We start from the raw sequence: 23321 nt of genomic DNA, 5'->3' as shown, positions 1-23321 counted from the left end.
TACTTGACATATCAGCTTCTCCGTCTCCTACCCCCATCTCACCCACCACGCGCAGATACCCCATCCAACGAAGATCCTCCCATATCGCTGCCAAACGAGCCACATCTGTTTCTCCACACAAGATGCTCAAATGATCCAGATCTCCCTCTCCACCAGACCAGTCGACCACCGTTATTACAGTAAAAATGGCACCAATTGATAATGTTGTGTGTCATAACTGTCATTCTGCCGGACATTGCCACAAGAACTGTCCGGCGTACTACTGTTGAGTTTGCAAAGAATATGCACCCGGACACCTATCGGTCTTTTGTAGGAAGCTGAAAGGAGAAGCAGTTATTCTGCTGGTATGGACTGATCCTGGGTTCTACAAAGCCCTTGCCCGCTGGGAGATTGAGCAGGACGCCATTTACCATGCCGCAGAGCTAGTGGATAGGTCACTCCCTATCACTGAGGAACAAAATGATTTGCTTGACTCAAACTATGATGCTGACCCTATTTACTGGGCTAACCAGGATAACTGAAGTCAGTGACTTCATTCCTAAATGAGGGGTAATGTTACAATTGTGTCTGCCCCTATTCAATTTCCCTTTCTTCTCCTTGTATTACGTCATGACCGTGCCATATCGCGCCATCACTAGACCTGCCTTCTACTATATTTGTATTACATCACGACCGCTGCTGCCGTCGCTAGATGACTCATCACTGACATATACGTACCTGCCCTAAAGCATCTATGTTCTATATATACTCAGTCATGTACTCAGTAGATCTTCACTTTAATCTACTAGGTTCTCACCTGAAACATCCTTCGCTTAGGACCCCCAATCCTAAGTTGTCTGATCACCGATATTCAAGCCAGAGACACTCTCTTTGACTTGTCTTACGACCCTTACATTTGTAAGGTCTTGATTCAACCTCAGCCGTTACTCTTATTGAGTAGCTGTCGTTGCGACTATCCTAGTTCATAACAGGTAGTGCTTGGAGTCACTGAATGTGCTTGGCTTGCAGTCACTGCATTGGGGGTAGGACCTTGCATGGTCGAAACACATCGAGAAGTGGCTGAGACTGGCACACGTGAAGCAGAAATACTCCCATACCCTTTGGGGTGCATATATGCTGCATGTTGGACAGGATCACTGTCTTGAATAGGTGTGTGTTTGTGGCTGAGCCATTCAGTCAAGGCTGATATGGAGTCCATATCCTGAAGGCTTGGATCAATGTCTGCATCACTGTCATCTGTTGCTTGCTCCATCTCGCTCATAGCCTCACTTGAACCCTGATCCATCTGCTGCTGCATCCTTCGGGTCAACTCTTCAGATTCAGCGACACTCATTCCTGGGTCAAAGGGTTCTGCTGCTGCAGGGTTGTGATGATGCGAGGTGAATGGATTGAGAAAGGATGATGGCCCCTCCCCTCCATCCCCTCCCGCAGGCCATGCTCGTTTCGAGGTGGACACATTTGCCAGGGTTTCCAAAGCCCTCTTCTTTGCAAGTGGACCTGGTTTAGCAGTGCTCAAGGGCTTCAAGGGCACACTGGAGGATTTGTTGGGCATGTTCTGGTGCGGTCCTGCCATATTCACGGCTTCAAATGGCTGTTGGAGGTTGATACTGAGCACCCAAAAAGATCAGGAGGCGGTAGAAGCTGGTAGAAGGTCAGAATTGATGTAATTGTCGGTACCTAGCTGGAGGATCTGTACTATTGCTTCGAATGCCAAATATTAATATCATTGAATATTCAAGGAAAATCAAAGACTTTATTCGGAGGATATGTGCTGTAAATTGTAACTAAACATGAGATAATCATGTTGTCGTTATCGTATGTTTATCTCATGTTTATCTACCGATAATTTGGAATTTCCCCCACATATTCCTCGTCCATTATTTAGCCTCAAAGTGCAGTGTTGACTTTGCTCAATATTTGAACGTTCTGAACGAACATTCTTACGCACTGATCAGCTGCGCACGCACCATCACTTCACGCGCGCAATGACGTCGACACACCGTGACAGTGGGCCAATTATGATATATATTGGGACATTCCATCCCCACTCAACTCATCTAAGCTTTCTTCTTCCCCTCCATCATCTCGTCATCCTCTCAACAAAATCTTGCTGTTGACCTCAACCATCCTGGCATCGTCTGACGCATGACTTTCTTGCTTGGCCACTGCACTGACGAGGTAGGTACTAGGCCTTTTCACGGCCCAATCGATTTGCTAATCCCAATCACTCGACAGTCATCCAGTTGGTCTTGTGGTTCCTGCGACAAGTAAGTGCTATTTACAGCGCATATATGCGCACAATTCAAACATTGGGAGTTGTCTGGCATTGTCAGGTTCGTTCTCTGACTGTTTTACATCATTGCTAGTTCAATATCATTGTCCCCATGATCAACACGTCCAGCAGCTTCAACGGATACAGTTGATTGGTGAGTTCCATTAAAGCTACCTAATATACTTGAACTGATTCGGGCCATTCTTGTAGAAACACGGAAACGAGGCAGCCGTCATTGTAAGTCCTGTCTACTTGTCTGGCAACCACATCTAACAATGATATAGTATTCTGGTCAAGGACTCCCAGGATGCGGACAACACCGAGTCCGCGAGTATCATTGGCAAATTGGTGGAGCTATGTAGTATGTAGAATGTGCCAGAAGTTGGGCTACATCATTCAGACACATAGGTGGGGTTGCGGTATATTAATATAGAGTACACTTTTTATCGCATTTGTAATGTTTTCCTAACACAAATTTTTTCACTCGATTTGCGTCGATGAGTGGATATGCAAAAGTCAATTGGGAGCTACGATAATATACTGGAATCCACGCTACGCAAACACGCTCGATTCCGCAATATCTTACTCGATGCGAGTCGCTGAAAATATCATATAAGTCTCATCCGTCTCCCCAAATCGACGGAAATATTGTCGCGATATTTCCGTCGTTTACCGTCGATACGGCTAGGACCGTTTCTCACTGGGATTGAAATTTGAAATGTTGTTGAAAATCCGATAAGGTCACCATACAATGTCAGTAATAATATTGGGTTCAAACTTGGTTCAAACTCACTGTAGTTCCTGACGCCTGCAGGTTGATCAATTCCACTGTCCATGGGCTTTCAAAGTTCCTGAAGGATTAACGTGCACACATTCGATTGCTCTCTCTTCAAAGTATCCTGACAAGTTACGATCAGAGGGCTCCGAGTCAGTATCTACTGTCAAGAAGGTCGCCGTGTTCATGAAAACTTGTTACCGGCGTTTGTTATTTATTCATACGATACGCGTTCGAAAGGGACACTGCACATCCGCCAGAGCTCCTGCTACGCTGAGACGAAGGAGATCCCTAGTACTTGCTATATCCGCACGAGATCAGGAAGTGCCTTGTCACGGAGAAGGATCGTTAGTATAAACCTTCCATTTGGGGTCTCATGTGTGCGATAGATATCACTATTACACTGTCATTTTTACGACCACAGTAGAAATCACGATCACCATACACTCGCCCATCACCAACTGACCCTGGAACATGGGATTTCGTGACTAGTGAGTAGCTCATCATCGATCATCCGCCACAATCATTCGATTTACCTCCAGCAGATACCCCGATCGATATTCAGTCTCCTTTCTTGAGAAGTAGTATGTGTATTGATGTTCTTGAATTAATACGTTCACTCTCAAACGTCCCTCCTAGACCGCCGCATGCTTTTCATTGACCTCCTCGCAATCCACATGGTCCTCGACGGAAAAGAAAACACTATCATCCTGAGTTTACATGGCACCGAATATCTGCTACCCACTCACTCATGCAGCTTGTAGGGGAAAGTGTATACTGGCGAAATATTCAGCAAGTCCAAAGATCCAACATATTCCTCTTCCTCGTGATTTTACGGTATACGCTATAGGCATGGGACGAGTCTGCTATATTGGCCCGCTGGTATGTAGTTCTTGAGTGAAAGTGATGTTACTCAAGCACATCCAGGAGCTACAAGTACTGTAAATGGATGATATATCGCTTATACATGACCTCCATATCCCTCAAGCGCGTCTTTGCACTACCAATCACTCCTTCATGGCTTCAATGTATCAGTAATGTTTATAGAGACGACCCCCAATCCGGCCATGGAATTTCATGAAGTTACTGACGAAGAGTGCACAGACTTAAATGTATTGTTGAAGATGAAGTGCAAGAATCTACTAATTGAAATAGATCGTCTAGAAGGACGATGGATGATGCTGAGGTTTTCATACCTCACGATAGTCTTCCTACCAGCAAGTTTCATTGCGGTAATCATAGAGATCTTTTGTACAGAAACTTTCTGACTGCGTATGTCTTCAGTCCATCTTTGGGATGAATGTCAAAGAGATCAAACAATGGGACTCAAACACTCTTTGCTACGTGGTGACCACTGTTGCGCTCACGCTTTTCACAATTTAGTACATTGTCACCATGCTTCAGAGACAATGGTTCCACAAATGCCATGCTACCTTGCTGCAGTGCGCAGTGTGGCCCATTCTTTTCCTCTGGATAACTAATGGCAAACCAATCATATTACAAAATTCAGATCTGAATTGGGAACTAATAATTGTTACAGTTATGGTTACCCCCTATTTTTCTTTCTTCTCTCCTCCTCTGTACTATGTCGTGACTGCACCTTGCTGTGCCATCATTAGACTAACTACTTTCTATATTCGTTGTATTACATCATGATTGCCATATGCCGTCGCTAGGTGACTCATCTTTCTTATCTCTGACTCGTTCATGACGTCACTGGGTGACTTGTCTCCCTTATCTCTGACTCGATCAGTGACGTATGTGTACCTGCCCTAAAGTTACCTACGTCTATATAAACTCGGTCATGTACTTAGCTAGACTTCACTTTAATCTTACTAGGTCTTACCCAGAACATCCTTCGCTTAGGACCCCCAATCCTAAGTGTCAGATATCGATATTCAAGTCGGAGACACTCTCTCTAACTTGTCTTAAGAAGCCTTACATTTGTGAGGTCTTGATCCGGCTTTAGATGCTACTCCTACCGAGTATCCATGCCATTGCCACGCCCATCCTAGTTCACCGTAACAATAATATATTTTTGGCTTCAAGGACTCGGAGGTTCATGATCAGGGACATATCACATCTTGGGAGAAATTTGTGGTTGACTGATGCATCTTATCTAACACTTCTCAATCAAACGAAAATTACACCAACTCCACCGATGTTTTCCTGATGGCGCGTTGATGAACCCTACAAATCACTAATAACTCTCGCATCAATGCCAACGGCCATACTGCACTGATATGAAAGCAGAAACACAACTCACCACACAAAAAGTACTTAGGTACTGCCATGCCGGTTAGTTATGTGATCAAATCAAGGAAAATTACTGAAACTCGCGCAAATCCCAACCCAACAGCCTTTGCACACTTCGTCTGTTTTGCAAAAGTTGGGACATATATCAGTGCCACTGGTAGCCGCGTCAGCAGGCATGGCAGAGATTGGTGACGAGGCTAAAGCAGCAATTGCGACGAGGACAATTGCAGAGGAGAAACGCATTATTTGCGACTCGTGTGCTATGGGATCAGATAATTCTGAAGAAGACAGTAGGTCAGGAAGACGGCTGGCTTTTAGTATGTGCTGGATATTGTTATTTGACATTGATCTTTGCGTAGTTGTGCCTTCAAACAGATGCATGTCTGCAATGCCAGCGGATTGCCAGCCAAGGTCTAATAGCAATTTGGTGTGGAACTACTGTCTACTGAAAGCCGTCGACTCGGTACCAAAGCACCAGTGCCAAACATCGCGGAGTCATCTCTCCATTGCTCGAATGGTTTGAGCTGGCTGCTCATGCAGAGAGCCGCCACGTCAAACGCGAGAGCACATCTTGCGCGATCATCCACACATCTACTTGCACGAAGTATCCCACGATATCATACTCAACGAGATCTGGGTACGGAGAAGGGGATAGAGGCACTAACGAAAGTCATTCAAGAGTCTGACGCTTTCAAGAAGGTCGCCTTACTAGGACAAGCGAGGGATTGTGAGAGATAGAGGGGAGGAGGAAAAGAGAGTGGGTGCAGGAGTGGGAGATGGAGGAAGGAAGGGGAGATGATGATAGGTGGAGAGTGGAGAGTGGAGGATAAGGAGGAAGTGTATCATAAAGTTGTACCCAACTCGAACGCCGAACAAACTAACTCGCGCACCGACGTATCATCTCAAACACGGACCCCTCGGCGATCCGCGTTATACCTACACCTTATATTTGTTACTATATCCCCTAACATAGCTTATTGGGCACTGCGCTTTAACTGTTTCTTTTGTTTGTAGTGGTATAGTATATAGTTTTCTCCGATGAAAAGTAAGTCTGATAAATCATTTCTCTTCCTCGTCGACACCACCACCTGCAATGCGCTCTCTTGGAAATCTTTTCTCTTGCCCACCACTCTTTTATGGTAGACAATCACGACGTGATTTAAACTTGCAGTTCGTCCCCGTTGGGTGACCTTCCAGCTACTACCCTGAGGTGAAGAAGAGAAATTCTAGCTGTTCGGAATTCGCTTTACTGCAAACACCGAGCAAGGAGTAATTATCTATTTCGCTGACTTTTCTTTCACTTTCATCACATCCTGCTCGCTCGCACATGTTTCTTCTCTGTCACCCGCCGCTCCCTCATACATTCAAACCGCAGTACTTTGGATCAGATGCGCGTCCCTTACTATAAAGGCAGCTACATAATTCAGTCATTCAACAACTTGAGTGGACATGGACGAACCAAGCTTGTGAGTTCTCAATAGGTAAGGGTGCCAGAAGCATTACCGCGCTATTCCTCATGGAGCAGCTGTACAAAAACTTTGCCCTTTAGGATGTGCAATGCGGAACTTGCCCCGAGTTAAACCAACGGGATCGCATCATCGCACTCGTGGTTGGCTATCATGATACCTGGACACGTTGTACGACGGTGCATTATATAACCTACGTTGCTGCGATGCGTTGATACCGTGTCAGCTGTTCATCAGTGATCAACTAGGATACCTACAAGAGATTGTGACGGACTAGTCTGTGAAGAGTAGTGACCACTGTTATGCAGTTATTTCTCGGGATGATCTTTGGCGACTGACAAGGAATATCGCAGATGTATTTTATAAGGATGATGAAATTTGGCACAATATTTTTTGATCGACGCAGACATGGACAGCGGATAGAGATCGATAGTAAAGTCAATCGAAATGTGATTCATCTGACACGTAGTATGGGCCAGTTCTAGAAGCAAATGAAATTGTAGCGTCGCAAGGGTCATTTTCTTGCCAACTTGCCTCAGAGCCATGGTCATCGCCAGAGAACATCCTGATATTGTAAACCACACTCTTCGCTCTCTACGTCCACTTCTTCATCACGAAGCATGCCTTCGATGGAGCCAATCTGCAGTTCAGTTGCATTCATCTGTGTTTGGATCTGCTCGATTTCATCGTCGACAATGTACCTCATCAGTTCAAGTTCCTGGCTACGAAGGCGTTGGGATCAGATCATCGCAGTAAAGACCCAGCGAGTGATACGTGAAAGTTTGAGCATGCGCTTATTTACCAGGAGAGGTGTATGTCCACTTTGAAAATATATGATCGGTCTTCGAGTCAATGTTCAAACGATGTTGTGAACGTACTATTGTGGCCAATATCTTCACTCTCTTTGACGGCGATTCGAGATGCTCGCCACGATCTGATTCTTCATTACCTTGGATAAAATATCCTGGAAGCGTACGCGCTCACGGCAATCTTAAGGGCTAGGACCTTTGACGATCCCTTCGGAGCTACACTCGTCATTGATAGCATCATGGACAGTAGCCTTTTGATTCAAGCTATTCTTCGATATGGCACAGCTACCGGATGCACCAAATCTAGGAGGTGTCGATTGAGCTTGTCTGGAATGCAAAATGTAAGTGGAGAATCTGAAGATGCGGTCTCGTGTTGAACAAACCTGCTGTTCGCAGAATTCGAAGTCTCTGAATAAAAATCGCTCTACGCGATTCCGATCTGACAAGGGTAGAGCTCATATCGCAACTGGCAAGTATGTTGTCGACTCGGCTAGTAGCTAACGGTGCCAAATCAGTATCCCTCGACCCAACCTCGAGCTGGTGGGGTCGGCTGTTGCCGACGTAGCGTGCACTGACTGACAAGCATTGATTTCAGAATCTTACAGTTTTTCGTGACTGAAGATTCAATAACCCCAACAATAAGAAAGACTCGGGAAACATGTAACTCGGCAGACGATGGCATGTCTAATCCACGTTGTTGTTGGGACACTGCTGAAAAAACGGACGCCACTGCCAAGCACTCCGAGAAGTTGCATGCATATGATCGTGGAAGAGCTCCAGGGTCGGAAGGTTCAAAGAGAAGGTAACCGTGGGAACTATAGTCGGAATCATACTGCGAGACATTTGAATTTTTGGTACATGGCCATGGATGTCGAATTACTCCGAGTTGTATACCAAACCTGTCCAACTTGCCCACATATGTCCGGATGGACATGCCAGCTTCCTCGCCGAACTGAGTCCGGATGCTCCACCCAGTAGACCTAAAACGGACACTGAGCGTCCGTAAGTTGGGATAGACAGGCATCACTTCGGTCAATTTCCATTTGGATCGCAGACTAGATTATATCATATGGGTATTCTCACTAAGCCCTATAGGGCTTCTGGGTCATAAGGTGGATCTTACTGAGGCTAATTCTCTTTTAGTACGCATCATGTTGCATGACTCATTCGGAATCGCCCACTTGCAGAGACTTGTAGTGATACGATATGGTCGCCAGAGCTCCTGCGACTTCGAAGCGGCACCTGCAATCGGACGCGGATGAGGCTGTTCTAGCCAAAGCTGGGATACAAGCAGGAGCTTCGCAGGGAATTTACCCCACTAGAGGTGGGCTTGATATCAGACTCTTTCGTGTATACGACACGACCCAATCTAACAGTTGTACAGGTGTCTGGACTTGCAGTTCAGCTATACAGGAGTGCTCCCTGGTATAGCGTAAGTCGCTACTGAGGCTCGAGCTGATGACACCACTCCACTGATGAAAATCTATTCAGCTCCGTGCTCTTTTATGCCATACCAAATGGTGGGCCTGTCGCTATGGTTTGGGGGGTAAGCTTTCATCATATGTGGGGATAACTGCTTTGTAAAGCTTTTATGTGTGTAGTGGGCAGTTGCTGGCCCTTTTATCATGTGCATCGGGCTGGCAATGGCGGAACTCGCGTCAGCTGCACCTACTTCTGGAGGTGTATGTACTTTGTGCCGTCACTGTTTCACACTTGCTCATTATGAGTGTCTAGCTATATTATTGGACTTATTCACTTGCCTCTCCACGGTGCCGGAATTTTCTGTCGTGGATAGTTGGTTGTACGTCTTGCATCTCGATATGATGTGTATTCCGTCCTGATATCTGCAGATTCGAATACCATACAGACTATCACAGGAGTCGGTAAGACAATTCTCATTTTTCAACAGTCTGCCACTAATCGCATGGGGCCAGCTTCTGTAAACTGGGCTTGCGCAATTCAAATCGCAGCAGCGATCAGTATTGCCTCAGACCAGGCATATGTGACTACCAACGAGCAGCTTTAGTCAGCCCACCCTCTTCTATGCATGATGTCTCCTAACAGATGCCACAGCGGTATATACGCAGCTTTGGCCTTGTCACATGCCTTCCTCGTGAGTCTCGGTACTAAAGTCTTAGCAAGACTACAGAGACTATACACGTTTGTGAATTTGTGGTAGGTGTTGTATACTCGTCCATGATCATTGTTTGAAGTTCTCCGACAGCCTCTGCTTCATAGTCATTATTGCACTTCCGATCGCAACCCCACCCGAATACCGAAACAGTGCAAGTTTTGCGCTAGGAGCTTCATAAACTGTAGGTATCCTCCTTTAATTACCATCGCAGCTCACTGTCAGTTATAGTGGCCGGCTGGCCATCTGGATTTGCATTTATCTTGAGCTTCATGGCTCCTCTCTATTCGATAGGTTAGAGCCTCTTTCTTTTCCTGAATTGTCAGTTCATGACCACCTTTAACACATCAGGGGGTTATGATGCCAGCGTCCATATGAGTGAGGAGGCTTCAAATGCTGCTACTGCGATACCATTGGCAATCGTAAGTAACACTAGAAGATGTCCAATTTTTGTGTTTACCTCAGGTAGACTAGTTCTATCGCTATGTCGGTCGTCCTTGGTTGGGGTATGTGGAACGACGTGTCACTCTGAACTTATTGACACTTTACTCTCCAGGAATCAATGTCTCCCTTGCCTTTTGCATGGGTACTGACCTCGAAAGCGTCCTAAATAGCCCTATCGGCCAGCCTATGGCGCAAATCTTGTACACTTCACTTGGGCAGAGGGGGGCCTTGGCTCTGTGGTGTCTCATTATCTCAACGCTGTACGTTTTAGCGGCACAGTGGTACACTCATAGCCTAATCACAGAGCAGGTATATAGTGACATCGAACTCCCTCCTAGTCGGCTCTCGCCAGACATTTGCATTTGCTCGTGATGGAGCCCTCCCATTCTCACGATATTTGTACCGAATCAATGGCTACACGAAAACACCTGTCAATACGGTTTGGTTCGATACCGTCTTTGTTCTGGTGGTTGGACTTCTTGCGTTCGTGAGCACCGAGGCTATCAATGCGGTGTTCACTATTGGTCTCACTGCGTCGTATGTCTCTTACATAACGCCGATCACAACTCGCTTTGCGTTCAAGAACGATTTTAAACCGGGCCCATTTCATCTTGGGAAACTGGTGAGTTGATCTATCGGGATGTATTCACCATTCCTGAGTTAATATACCCTGCAGAGCTTTCCGGTCGCTGCGATAGCTGTATCGTCGATGGTCTTCATGATCATCGTTTTCTTCTTTCCTTCGACCCCGCAGACGACTGCACAAGAGATGAACTATACAGTTGTGGTCCTTGGAGGGTACATGACCCTTGCGATTTTCTGGTATTATTGTCCGGTGTATGGAGGCGTCCATTGGTTCAATGGACCCATAGCCAACCTCACACCGTCTATGGAAGGTGGACTCAGAGACGGGAACTCCGTGTCGGAGAAGGAACAACGTGATGCAGAACTCTCTGTTTCAGTGGTAGACGTATGAGTAGTGTTGGCGCGCTGTCATGAAGTCGTTGACATTCAAAGATCAATGGATTTCGATGCAATAATCTCGAGCCTCTTGTGCATCAGAGCTTCGTGTAATCATCTTCGTTTCTATTCTCTCCGCACTTGTATAATTGGTGTTCCTGTTTCTAGCAGCGTTGTAAAGGAACAGACTGAACGTTGCAGAGGGGGGTAGGCAAAGGACGAGAGCCTGGTCTATATGTACATACGTATTGTTGGTCTGCCATTCAGCGCCACCAGTTGTTACTATCGCATGAAAACCAACGAGGATCCGTCGGAGACATGATGCATGATGCCCTGGATGACGTTGGGTATGTAGCCAACTGTAAATGTGGCTGTGCGGCTGATTCTCGGGCCCCAGTTAAGTTTTCTTCGGCTTTTGTGCTGCTACACAAATTGAAGTACTCATGGAGGCCGAGTTCTCCATCGAAAGCGTTGAGAATCAACACGAAGCCAACTCGCCTCAAAAGGCCCACAGCGGACAGAGATGTAACGCTCCTACCTCAACGCTTGAGTTGCCGGCGTCTACTCGCTGTATGATCATTATACCTGAACTCCGGTGGAAGATTTTTCAGCTGGTCCAAGACACTCCTACGGACTCCATGGGAAATAAGACACTCCTGGCACTTGCCTTGACATGCAAGTCATTCAGTGGGCTTGCACTAGACCTTTTGTGGCAAAACATGGATAGCTTTGAACCACTTATCAGATGTCTCCCGCGAAGCCTATGGGAATGGGAGGGACAAAAATTGGTAGGTCAAGCTTTTGTTCACAATGAGAGTATGCCAGTTCACTTCATTTGCCAGGTACTTCGAAGAGTCATGACCTTCGACGACTGGTCTATCTTTTGTAAATACAACTACCGTGTCCATTCACTCAGAACAAATCGGATTCTAATGGTCGCCGGTACTGAAATTTGGCGTGCCTTCAGCTGTCCTCCCTTCCCCCTTCCCTTGCTCCCCAACTTGATGTCTCTTACGTGGGACCCGGTTGCCACTGATATATTCCTATATATCTGGTTATTTGTCACCCCGAAATTGACGAGGCTCAATATCGCCACCCACACCTTTGGTCCATCCGAACATTCCGTCTTGTCATTTATCTCGATGCTGTGCCCCTCTGTCTCGCATTTCAGCTTTTCTTCATTCGCAGATTCAGAAGACACGTCAACTGCATTGCAATGTTGGTCTCACCTAACATCGGTGACTACTAACAGAGTTTCGGAGGCGGCCATACTCCACTTGTTCAAGTTGCCTTCACTCCGAGTTCTGAAGTTTCATCTACCACCAACTCCTATGTCTGTGGATACCACAAAGCTCCTGCGGGATTCTGTGCTCTGCGCATTGGAAGAACTGACTATAGGATGCAGCAGCCTGGTGCCCATAGATGCTTTTTTCGAGGGCCTCTTCATCGCTCCAAAATTAATATGTTTTAATATCTCTGGGGGAGTGGAATCCGCCCAGGTCCTGCCGGCTTTGATTTCCTGCGTACCTGATGCTTGCGCGCACAACTCACTGGAACAGATACGACTCTTCATCGCCGATCGGTCTGCTGATCACAAGACTTCAATCAGAATCGCAGTGTTTAAACCGCTCTTTGCATTTCATCATCTTCGCAAGCTGAACTTCGAAGCTTACCAGCACTATGTTGTGCGATGGGACGATTCTGTCCTTTTGCAGATGGCTAGGGCCTGGCCACTCCTGGAAGAGCTACACCTCAATAAATACGGCCATTCGAGTCACGGAGTCGCTCCAAATGCCTTCATTTCATTGTTGCAACATTGTCCTCGTTTAGTCTCGGTTGCCATTATCATGAATTGGTCCACTATAGACGGACATGAGATATCCCCTGATGTTCCGTACCAAGGATTTGCCCACAAGGCGCTGTCTCAAGCATTCTTTGGCAGTCCAAGAATTCGCCATCCAGCAAGGATTGCCGCTTTTATCTCAGCCATCGCGCCCGGACTGGGATTAATTGTTTCGTGGGTTGGGGGGTCTAGGGATCACTCAAATTTTGGAAAATACTGCATCAGGTGGAAAGTCGTCCAGGATTTGGTCAAGTCCTTCTCCATGGTCCGCGAGCAGGGGAGGAGATTGACGCTGGTTGCAGGCGAAGGAGTTAATGACCGTGGGATTGAAGGTCCACACAACCACGTTGGAATTGCGCATCCGGTACAGGAAAGCGAAAATGGAGATGCAGACATCGGTGGAGATGTAGAGTTTATGAGGATAGTGGGAATGAGAGCGATTCAGAGTATGTGTCTAGTGATGAAAACTGGGATGAGGAATTTTAATCATCATGCGGACCAATTCTCTGGACCCTTCGTCAACCGTCGAAATGGACTTTAGAGTACAGAGGACGGCGATAACGACATTGGTTTGCATCCTCTTGTAGCTTTTCGTGCTCCACAACTTCGCCAATTTATCCAATCATGGGAAAGAGAATCATTGGATGTATGACAACTGCAGCAGCTATGTTTGCACAGGACATTCATGTAGCGAATCCTGATGTCCTTCTCGTCGAGGAGGCTGGTGAAATCCTAGAAAGCCACATCCTCGCCGCGATGGGTCATAACACAAGCCAGATGATTCTTATTGGTGACCACAAGCACGCAATATTCAGTACATCTTGCTGAAGTTGACTCCTCACAGACAACTGCGTCCCAAAGTCAACAACTACAAGCTGACTGTTGAAAAGGGTGATGGGTTTGAACTCAACAGATCACTATTCGAGCGCCTGGTTCTCAAGGGCTTTCCTCATGAAACTCTGACAGTCCAACATTGTATGCGTCCAGAAATTTCAGTGTTTATCAGGAAGCTTACGTACCCCAACCTCACAGATGCTCCCAAGACCCAGGGCCGTGACGACATTCACAGTATTCAGAATAACATTATCTTCATTGACCACACTCATCCTGAGATAACACTCTCGTATTTCAGACAAAGGCAATGAGGCTTCGTCTGGGTCAGAACAGAATACCTATGAAGTAGGAAATGGTTTGGAAGATCATACGCTACCTCGCCCAGCAAGGCTATGGGACGGAGAAGCTAGTCGTTCTCATGTCATACCTTGGACAGCTCTCAAGCTTCAAGATGCCCTGAAGAGGGATAATGACCCCGTGCTCAATGACCTTGATTCGCATGATCTCATCCATGCCAGACTTAGTGCCCTCAGCTGAAATAACATCCAAGAAGCGCATCAGGTTTGCCACGATAGGCATGTATCCGCTAATCGACTTATGGCATACATCTAACTTCTGTTTGAATAGATAATCATCAGGACGAAGAGAATGATATTGTCATCGCCAGTCTGACAAGGTCCAATGAATCCAACGACATCGGATATTCCCGAACGTCTGAACGTGCTTATCTCCCGAGCTCGAGATGGACTCATCCTGATCGGGAACTCGCAGACATTCATAAATGCTCGGAGGGGTAAGGAGCTATGGGGGAAATTCTTCGAGCTCGTCAAACAAGGCGATTGCATGTACGAAGGTTTCCCGATCAGGTGTCAACGTCACTCAGATCGAACAGTCCTCATCACATCTGCGTCGGAATTTGATACTCTTTGTCCGAACGGTGGATGCACAGAGATATGGTAAGAATTTGGGAATTGGTAACGTTATTGTTACTCACATTATCTCTAGTGACGGCATGTTGAACTGCGACGTTCGTCCTTGCCCACTAAAATGTCATCAGATCTCGGACCATTCACAAATGCCGTGTCAACATCCGTACTCGGGCACGTGTCCTGTCAATCACGAGCTGAAGTGGAAATGCCATCAGTCAAAGCCAGACCCTTGTCTGGTCTGTGTCAAGGAAACCGAGCGTGCAGAGGAGAAGCGAAAACGCGAACTCGAAGAGAAACAGAAACAATTGGACGCGATAGCTGACGCCCAGGAGCAAGCGATTGTCTTGAAACAGAAAGTCAAGGATATCGATCCAGCCAGAGCTAATGCACAGAAAGCGGCCGCCCATTTTTCTTCGCCATACAGGATGATAAACCCTGTACCTCCAACACCCCCATCCAATCCGCGATCAAACGTACCTCCGCCAAAGCCTACTCCGTCATCGCCACCGACGAAATTGCAGCCAAAAATGAAACCTTTGATTACCCAGACTCCTTCGAATTCTAAGCAATTGAAGTTTCAACAGCCTAGACCTTCCTCGATGTCGCTGATGAATACAGCACCTACGTCGGCTGCATACCGGGATTGGTTGCATCACAAGCAAGTTAGTGGTGAAAAGAACAGCGCCATCATGGGGTTGACAGGGCTTGAGAATGTAAACACCGCCAGTGAGCAGCTCGTGCGTCAGCGAGAGGCTGCTCGCATCTGACAGCTAGAGGCTAAAGCCACTCGAGAAAAAGCCTTGGCCGCGCTGAATAAGTAGCAGGAAGAGGAAGAGAAGAAGCGTGAGGACGCTCAAGTAGAGCAGAATTTGCAGGAAATGGGCGTGTGTTCTGTAGGCCGTCGCTGGATCAAGCAGCTGCAGGGTTATCGATGTGCTGGTGGTACCCATTTCATTTCAAATGACCAGCTCATGCACCAGCAAGAGGCCACGCTGAAGAAGAAGTAGGAAGAGGAAGAGAGGAAGCGTGAGGAGGCTGAGGTACAGCTGATGTTGCGGTAAATGGGTGTGTTCTGCAGGCTATCGCTGGATCAAGCAATCACAAGGTTATCGATGTGCTGGTGGAAGCCATTTCATTTCGAATGATCAGATCATGCGCCAGCAAGAGGCCACTCGCGCATGAGAGCTCGAGAGAAAGCCTCGGCCGCGTTGAAGAAGCGGGAAGAGGAAAAGAGTATACGCGAGGAGGCGCAAGTACAGCAGAAGCTGTAGCAAATGGGTGTTTGTTCTGCAGGCTATCTCTGGATCAAGCGGTCACAAGGATATCAATGTGCTGGTGGTGGTCATTTCATTTCGAATGACCAGCTGGGTATCTAGGTCGGATTTGATATCCTGGCCAACACGCTGGGACGGCCTTTGCCTCGTTATTATTAGTCTCCCAAGCTGGCGAATCACGGACGAGCGTATCTTTTATTCTTGTTTGTATGCATTGAACTCGGTTGAACTCCCCGTGTATATAATGTCTGGTTTAAGTTACTGTTAATCTGATGTTATCTGATTTAACATAACCATCGCGCACCATCCACCCATCTGACATCACCGAAATCTTGAGCAAGTCGCCCAGGAAATGTTATATACCCACCATGGGTAGTTTGCAAAGATCAGGTTGAGGTATCTACCGTCGAGCACAAGATTAGATTAGAGTTTCAGTCAATGCTTCAGGCTCAGGCCTTCACATTGACAAGTCGGGAAATTTGATACCCAGGCGATGACGGGGACAGTGCAATGAGAGCGGCTCAGTGCTCACGGTAGAAGGAATTCGTTGTCCGTTATCAGAGGAGTTGCACCCCTTACATGTACCTTCCAGTTGGGTATTGATACCTGAAATCTCGAGTCTGATTCAGTCCGATCTTGACCAATCGATTCTTGACCCATATGTAGGGAACCGGTCAAGCTTAAATGGCTCATAACATTATCATTATCAAAAGAAATGTGGTTGTGGGGGTAGTAGGGATGCGGCTTGGTGCGTGTGTCGTGTAAACTGTGTGAATGACTCGGATTCAGTTGGAGTACCAGTCTGATCATAGCGATAACTGTATCCACAGGCAAAACATTCGTCTGTTTGGCTGCGAGATACAGTCATAGCGATGAGTTAGTAGTTGTGCACTTCCAAACATTGCATCATGGAGGGCGTTCGGAGTGGGGGTATGTTGAGTGTTGAAAGAATTTAAACATCCGCTCGACCGGAATGAACCGGGAACTGTATAGCTGACGCAAGACCACATACTCACATGATCAGAAGAGAATTGTGGTCCTTTGTTGACATCACGACCTCCAACGATGTACATTTTCTAGACAGACAGACTGGTCACAAGTCTAACATTTTTCTCTCACTGTTCACCTAGGGGGGATGACTTGAAGCCATAAGTGGCACAAACTCTGATGCGCCCACATGGTGGCGACTTGTTTTTCTCTCACCTGCCATTACGACACGCGATATACGTACTGAGGCGGAGATGAGGCTTTACTTTCTTTGTATAAAATGCTATCATAATCGCGCGTGTTCATCCCTGAGTGCCGCGATGCACAGGACTCTCCACTGTAGTCGCTTACGTCCACTCCGACCGAGTGGGTGATGTATGATTGTTCCTAGCAACAAAACCAAGTCTCGACTCTCGATAACCGAGTTAATTTATTTAATTTCGCAGTGAAGCACCCTGACGGGGATGTAGCAGGACGCTTCTTGATGATTTGCAATTGGTTAGGTTCCGAGTGTTCCGAGTATGAGATTCGTATTAATTATAAAAGACATGGACGAATCAACCCCGCTCCTCAAATGTTTCCCTTCCGAATAACTCGCAGATCACAGCGAGCTTTGATTTTTTTGGTCATCTTTGCTTGTACTTTTCTGTTATTCACCCTTGCACCCAATGAATCAGTCATTAGTACTGGTCCACTTGCTACAGCTGCATACTTTCCTAAGCTAGCATATCAAGTACACTGGTCTGCACCAACACAAGGATCCAGTCCATGGGATCTAGACTCTAATGACCTATACCCAGAACCACCACCAAAACTCCCTGCTCACACTTTTCGTCCAGACGGTCTACTCCAAGTCAGTCCAGGTGGTAGACACCCCATCCTCGATCTCATCGATCACGCAGAAAGCGGATGGGACGCGAAACTCGCACGCGCAAGCAAAACATTACCCGAAGCCGTTCGTGAGTACCACCGCAGATACTCAAGAGCACCTCCACCGGGCTTCGATAAATGGTATGTTCCCCTCCTCCCTTCATTTCCTCTTCTAAATCACCTTAACAACAGGTGGGCTTACGTCCAGAAGCACAATGTTCAGCTCCCAGACGAATATGACCAAATCAATACTGATCTTGCTCCTTTCTGGGGTATAGACCCTACACGTCTCAAAGCCATCCAGCTTGCTCACGAAAGCCACGTACATAGTTACACCCTCGCTAAATCCACACCTTCAGGGCCTCTTCACATCGGAAATGAGTCATTGCCTGCAGACGAAGACGCTCGCCAGCGATTATTGGTAGGCGCAAACCAACTGATAGAGCTGTTGAAAGGCGTCCAAGACGAGTTACCGCTCTTTAGAGCTGTGTTTAGTCCTCATGATAACCCAAATGTGTTCGTCACCCATGAGACGAGGCAAAAGGTTGTCGAAGCTGGGAAAAAAGGCAAACGTACGTCCCTCCTATCATATCCACACCTACCTTCTAACACCCCTTCAAACAGCAATCGACCCCCAGTCCCAGGACCCACCCCCCTTCGCCCGCGGCTGGATACACGCTTGCCCCCTAAATAGCGTTGCACGTAACCCACCCCCGTCTCCACCACCACACACCGTCAAACCTAAAACATTCATCTACGACCACCTCCTCGCCATGGACCCCTGTGCACACCCTTCTCACCTCACCCAACACGGCGAGTTCCTAAGCCACGGACCCGGACCAGTCGCACATCCCTTCCTAATTCCACAGTTCAGCTATTGCAGCAGTCCATTGCATGCTGATATCAGACTGCCAATTATGTTGAGTTGGGTGGAGGATGTTGAGGGTGGTGAGGAAGCGTGGATGGACAAGGAGGAGGAGAGGTTACTTTGGAGGGGGCTGAATACGGGGATTCATCATGGGAAGGAGAAGCCTTGGAAGGATGCTCAGAGGGGGCGGTTGATGGATCTTGTTTCTTCTCCTTCTCCTTCCTCGAATTCTCACCCTCAGAAGCGTACCACCTCGCATCATAAAACTATAGACGTCCTCCTCACTGACCCTCATTCCCCTGACGAGTTCGAAACACAGACTTTGAAAAAATCCATCGTGAACCCTGCGATAATGGATATAGCGTTCGCTGGGAAACCGGGCCAGTGTGAGGAGGTGGTGTGTAAGGAGGTGGAGGAGAGGTGGGAGTGGAGAAGGAGGATGGGTGTTAAAGAGGCTGGGAGGTATAAATACGTGCTTGATGTAAGGCCGCTTCTTGAGTTGCGTGTGGGTTTTACTAACGCGTTGATCGGCAGGTGGATGGGAACGGCTGGTCGAGTCGGTTTAAGAGACTCATGACGAGTAATTCGGTTGTTTTCAAGTCTACTGTGTATCCTGAGTGGTGCGTTTCCTTTTTCATCGTGTCTGCGTTCTTAACTCTTTTCTTTCCACCCACCCGCCCAACTTAACCCCTACTCAACCCAAACCCCACCCAAAAAAGGTTCACCCACCGCCTTGCTCCCTGGGTCCACTACATCCCCATCCAAATCGACTACTCCGACCTCTACAACGCGCTCCTCTTCTTCCGCGGAGACCCGAGCGGGCACGGTGCCCATGAAGACCTTGCGATGAAGATTGCGAAGAGGGCGAGGGAGTGGAGTTTACAGTTTTGGAGAAAGGAGGATATGGTTGCTTATTTGTATAGGTGAGTATGCGGCATGCGAAGCAGGCGCGCGATGTCAACTCGTTCTTATTCCCATCCCTCAGGTTATTCCTCGAATATGCCAGAGTCATGGACGAAAATCGGGACTCGCTTAATTTCGAGTTGGAGTTGTAGGATTTGGACCTAAGGTGAGATTCACGTCCTTTTTTAGATGAAGCGACGTGGTTAACATACCTTGCGCGCGTCAAGACACGACATACCACGACACGCTTATACCCCACACATACCACACGTGTTTTTCATACCTCGTCACGTATGTATTTACCGTACCGCACACATGCTCCAAGTCGGATGGGCCCGGTTTACTCTACTCTAGCACTCGGGCTGCACGTTTATTGGTCGTACACGTATTTTATACTCATTTAGTGGGATAGCTCATTTATTGGGTACTAATTGTATATCTGATGATCGAGAACGAAGTGGTTGGTTGTGAGTTGAGTTTGATGCTTTCCTGATGACGATGATGATTCTGGTCTTGCGCTAAGCTGGAGTTGGAGATCCTTGTTACTAACTTTGAACGAACAAGCACTATGCAGATATCACCTCGGAACTAACGTTTGCCTCCATGGATAGGGGTAACGAGTTATAACTGAGTCAAGACTGTCATCCCTAAACTGTTACGCCAAGGCAGTGATACTGAAAGTTCAGTATCACGACCAGTATTTATGTAGATTATGAAAACTCTAGTAAGCCAGTGTGCTTACATGACTATGTACACCACTTCATTGCCAGACGTGTTATTTAGTCAAAGTCCAAGGTTTGTGTTATGATGAAAGTGAAACTGTATCAAAGATAATTCCTGCGCAATACTCTCCACCAGGGATTCTCTCCAAAAGCAAGTGTTGCAATGGATACAGACAGGGTTGACGAGGAAGAGCATTGTTTGACTGTTACAAACTAGGATAGTTGCGACGACAGCTGCTCGATAAGAGCAACGGTTGAAGTCAAATCAAGACCTTACAAATGTAAGGGTCGTTAAGACAAGTTAGAGAGAGTGTCTCTAGCTTGAATATCAATGTTCAGATGACTTAGGATTGGGGGTCCTAAGCGAAGGAAGTTCAGGTAATAACCTAGTAAGATTAAAGTAAAGATCTACTAAGTACATGACCAAGTTTATATAGACATAAGTACTTTAGGGCAGGTATGTATACGTCAGTGATGAGTCAGAGATAAGAGTGAGTCATCTAGCGATGGCCGCGGCAATTGTGATGTAATACAGATGTGGTAAAAGATAAGTCTAGTGATGACGCCATAGGGCATGGTCATGACGTAATACACAAGAGATGAAAGAGAAAATGAATAGGGGCAGACATTACTGTAACATTACCCTGTGTTTAGGGACGAAGTCACTGACTTCAGTCATCCTGATTTGCCCAGTAAATGGGGTCTGCATCATAGTTGGAATGAAGTAAATCATCCTGTTCTTCTGTGATAGGGAGCGACTTATCAGCTAGATTGGCGGCATGGTAAATGGCATCTTGCTCGATTTCCCAATGAGCTAAAGCCTCATAGAAACCTGGGTCAGTCCAAACCAGTGGAATGACTGCTTCTCCTTTTAACTCCTTGCAGAAGACTGATAGATGTCCAGGTGCATACTCATTGCACACCTGACAATAGTATGCAGGGCAGTTCTTATGACAATGTCCAGCAGCACGACAATTGCGGCATACGGTGTTATCAACTGCTGTGGTTTTCACGACTGTGACGGAGGTTGACTGTTCTGAGGGGGAGGGGGATCTTGATCGTTTGAGCGGTTTATGCAGGGAGGCTGATGCAGCCCATTTGGCGGCGATGCGGGACAATCTTTGTTTAAGCGGGTATCTGCATTTGGTACATGCGATGGGGGTAGGAGATGGAGAAGTTGGTACGTCCAATACAGCAATAGGAGGGATATTATTATCCTGATGCTCAACGGTAGCTGTTGCAGCGACCAGTGGTGGGACTGGAGTGATGATGTGTGGAGAAGGGGGGCGTGCGACTGGGTTGAGGGCAATACGCTCTGTGACGATGTAGATGGCTTCTTGGATAGCTTCTCAAGTGTCATCAGGCAGTAGGCGGATTGCAGTATTGCAAATACATATATGGAGGTGACGGAAGATGGTCTTATGACGCTCATCTTCCAAAAGATTGGTGGTACGTTCGATAAGGCTGGCGTCTCTGATAATCCTGATGATGAGCCCACTAGATATTGCTCCTCTTTCTCCTAGAAGGCGATCTATTTCTATAGTGTATTGTTGGGATGTGATGGTGGATTCAAATAGAGCGCTGGTTTCAACCTGATCAATGATAGAGAAGTAGTCGGTGAGGGTGGAATCATCAGTGAGCGTAAGGGTAGAGTCGGAAGTTGGTGGGGAAGATGCGTTATTGGTGAAGTCAATGGCAGTGGCAGTCTGATAGTCGAGAAGGGACAATGGGTGGGTGTTTCCTTCAGCTACAGTGTTCATAGTGGCAGTGAGTTCTTCGATGTGTAGTATGCAGAGACGTAGTTGTTCGAGGGAGGACATTATTTCGAGTCTATAACTTGTGGGCCTTTTTATAGGCAACCAGGATATCGGTGGCATTGCTAAGGTTTTCCTCAGGGACCCATTCATTACTAGTGGAAGAGTAACCTTTCCAGGAGAGAAGATAGCGTCTTCATTTACCCACGCCCTTGTGCGATAAGATTGCATCAATTTCATATTCTTCTTCATTATCGATGGTATCTGGGGGAGGATCATGGAAGTTTGGACCATGGATTTCTGTCTCCTGATAGGATGATAACTCAGAAGCATGGAACGTGGGGTGAACCTTCCATTGCAGCAGTAGTTGGAGTGTGAAGGTGATGGGGGATAAGACGGCGATGATCGGGAACGGGCCGTACCGCTTAGGTGCGAGTTTTCATGATGGTAACTGCGTGATTAGATTCTTTCCGGATAACCAAACCTTATCTCCTATCTTCCATGGGTGATATTTCTGCCCATGAGTTCGCTCTGCCATCCATTGCATAGCAAGGTTATGACAAGAGAGTGCCTCCTCTCTCGATTTCTGGAGAGAGCGAAGTCTGTCTTCTACTGCAGGGACCGTAGAGTCAGGGAGTGTGTGCAGAAGGGCTTGTGGTTCATGTCCCATCATGAGGAAGAATGGAGAAGCATTGCAAGAGTCATGCTTCCGGTGGTTGTGCACAAATTCTGCCATAGGAAGATGTTCTAACCAATCTTCAGGGTGATTTCGGCAGTAGATTTGGAGATACGTTTCAAGTTCTTGATTAAGTCGTTCGGTTTGGCCATTGGTCTGGGGGTGATAAGCGGTGGATGTGGCGATGTTGTATTTCAAGAGCTTGGCAAGAGCTTGTGAGAACTTGGATACAAACTGTGGCCCATGATCGGAAATGACTTTTTCGTGGAGGCCGAATCATTGGTAGACATATTTGAAGAATTTCTTGGCAACCCCTTTGGAAGTGATGGTTTTTGTGCATGGGATAAGAATTACCCCCTTCATAAGCCCATGGTCTACCACAACCATGACAGAGTCAAAGCCGGCACAAGGAGGAAGATCAGTGATGAGATCAACCGAGATCTGGGAGAACGGAGTAGTGGCGACAGATGGGATAGGAATGAGAGGAGGGGTAGTAGGATGGGTGTCGGATTTCATCTGCTGGCAGAGGGCACAACCCTCGATGTATT

General features: G+C 47.0%; 8 protein-coding genes across 8 annotated transcripts; 7 read left to right on the top strand and 1 right to left on the bottom strand.

Annotated features, from left to right (window-relative positions):
• Positions 1-952: 952 nt before the first annotated feature.
• Positions 953-1719, bottom strand: BJ212DRAFT_1577788 (uncharacterized protein; the record flags this gene model as incomplete). The annotated part of the gene is made up of 1 exon (XM_041342203.1): positions 953-1719. Exon 1 carries the CDS (start codon positions 1571-1573, stop codon positions 953-955), a length of 621 nt encoding a protein of 206 aa, XP_041191973.1. The 5' UTR covers positions 1574-1719.
• Positions 1720-3965: 2246 nt separating this feature from the next.
• Positions 3966-4381, top strand: BJ212DRAFT_343317 (uncharacterized protein). Its single transcript, XM_041342963.1, has one exon. The coding sequence runs from the start codon at positions 4085-4087 to the stop codon at positions 4313-4315; it is 231 nt and encodes a 76-aa protein (XP_041191972.1). The 5' UTR covers positions 3966-4084; the 3' UTR covers positions 4316-4381.
• A 1097-nt stretch (positions 4382-5478) lies between these two features.
• BJ212DRAFT_1512247 (uncharacterized protein) lies at positions 5479-7476 on the top strand (the record flags this gene model as incomplete). The annotated part of the gene is made up of 7 exons (XM_041341655.1): positions 5479-5620; positions 5679-5730; positions 5756-6030; positions 6333-6348; positions 6475-6513; positions 6679-6769; positions 6853-7476. 7 exons carry the CDS (start codon positions 5479-5481, stop codon positions 6982-6984), a joined length of 747 nt encoding a protein of 248 aa, XP_041191971.1. The 3' UTR covers positions 6985-7476.
• Positions 7477-8446: 970 nt separating this feature from the next.
• BJ212DRAFT_1481843 (amino acid permease-domain-containing protein) lies at positions 8447-11129 on the top strand (the record flags this gene model as incomplete). The annotated part of the gene is made up of 16 exons (XM_041340319.1): positions 8447-8580; positions 8963-9010; positions 9070-9124; positions 9180-9260; positions 9313-9379; positions 9429-9461; positions 9513-9603; positions 9652-9691; positions 9721-9753; positions 9803-9893; positions 9941-10003; positions 10061-10131; positions 10179-10215; positions 10266-10413; positions 10463-10775; positions 10830-11129. The coding sequence occupies 16 exons, from the start codon at positions 8447-8449 to the stop codon at positions 11127-11129; spliced, it is 1605 nt and encodes a 534-aa protein (XP_041191970.1).
• On the top strand, positions 11099-13930 carry BJ212DRAFT_343004 (uncharacterized protein). Its single transcript, XM_041342962.1, has 3 exons — positions 11099-11460; positions 11511-11901; positions 11956-13930. The coding sequence occupies exons 2-3, from the start codon at positions 11557-11559 to the stop codon at positions 13495-13497; spliced, it is 1887 nt and encodes a 628-aa protein (XP_041191969.1). The 5' UTR covers positions 11099-11460; positions 11511-11556; the 3' UTR covers positions 13498-13930.
• Positions 13694-14264, top strand: BJ212DRAFT_1361013 (uncharacterized protein). Its single transcript, XM_041335899.1, has 4 exons — positions 13694-13756; positions 13801-13931; positions 13989-14079; positions 14103-14264. The coding sequence occupies exons 1-4, from the start codon at positions 13713-13715 to the stop codon at positions 14137-14139; spliced, it is 303 nt and encodes a 100-aa protein (XP_041191968.1). The 5' UTR covers positions 13694-13712; the 3' UTR covers positions 14140-14264.
• BJ212DRAFT_1361011 (uncharacterized protein) lies at positions 14118-14750 on the top strand (the record flags this gene model as incomplete). Its single annotated transcript, XM_041335898.1, has 4 exons — positions 14118-14210; positions 14253-14365; positions 14418-14502; positions 14582-14750. Exons 1-4 carry the CDS (start codon positions 14143-14145, stop codon positions 14748-14750), a joined length of 435 nt encoding a protein of 144 aa, XP_041191967.1. The 5' UTR covers positions 14118-14142.
• Positions 14751-17552: 2802 nt separating this feature from the next.
• Positions 17553-20133, top strand: BJ212DRAFT_1360999 (glycosyl transferase family 90-domain-containing protein; the record flags this gene model as incomplete). The annotated part of the gene is made up of 7 exons (XM_041335897.1): positions 17553-17991; positions 18043-18422; positions 18475-19199; positions 19253-19338; positions 19438-19641; positions 19704-19787; positions 19849-20133. Coding segments are annotated over 6 exons (1904 nt in total), but the record flags the coding sequence as incomplete, so codon positions are not given.
• Between the last annotated feature and the right edge of the window lie 3188 nt (positions 20134-23321).

The sequence above is a fragment of the Suillus subaureus genome (genome assembly GCF_016647635.1).
Source record: "Suillus subaureus strain MN1 chromosome Unknown BJ212scaffold_20, whole genome shotgun sequence".
Taxonomy (NCBI): Eukaryota; Fungi; Basidiomycota; class Agaricomycetes; order Boletales; family Suillaceae; genus Suillus; species Suillus subaureus.
This window is presented reverse-complemented; position numbering and strand designations above follow the sequence as displayed.

Excerpts from the sequence above, each read along its gene's own strand:
- BJ212DRAFT_1361013 (XM_041335899.1), top strand. The coding sequence starts at position 13,713 with ATGGGTCATAACACAAGCCAGATGATTCTTATTGGTGACCACAA. Across the intron at positions 13,757-13,800 it reads ATTCTTATTGGTGACCACAA|ACAACTGCGTCCCAAAGTCA; the intron begins GCACGCAATATT and ends GACTCCTCACAG. Across the intron at positions 13,932-13,988 it reads AACTCTGACAGTCCAACATT|ATGCTCCCAAGACCCAGGGC; the intron begins GTATGCGTCCAG and ends CCAACCTCACAG.
- BJ212DRAFT_343317 (XM_041342963.1), top strand. The coding sequence starts at position 4,085 with ATGTTTATAGAGACGACCCCCAATCCGGCCATGGAATTTCATGAAGTT.
- BJ212DRAFT_343004 (XM_041342962.1), top strand. The coding sequence starts at position 11,557 with ATGGAGGCCGAGTTCTCCATCGAAAGCGTTGAGAATCAACACGAAGCC. Across the intron at positions 11,902-11,955 it reads AATGGGAGGGACAAAAATTG|GTACTTCGAAGAGTCATGAC; the intron begins GTAGGTCAAGCT and ends TTCATTTGCCAG.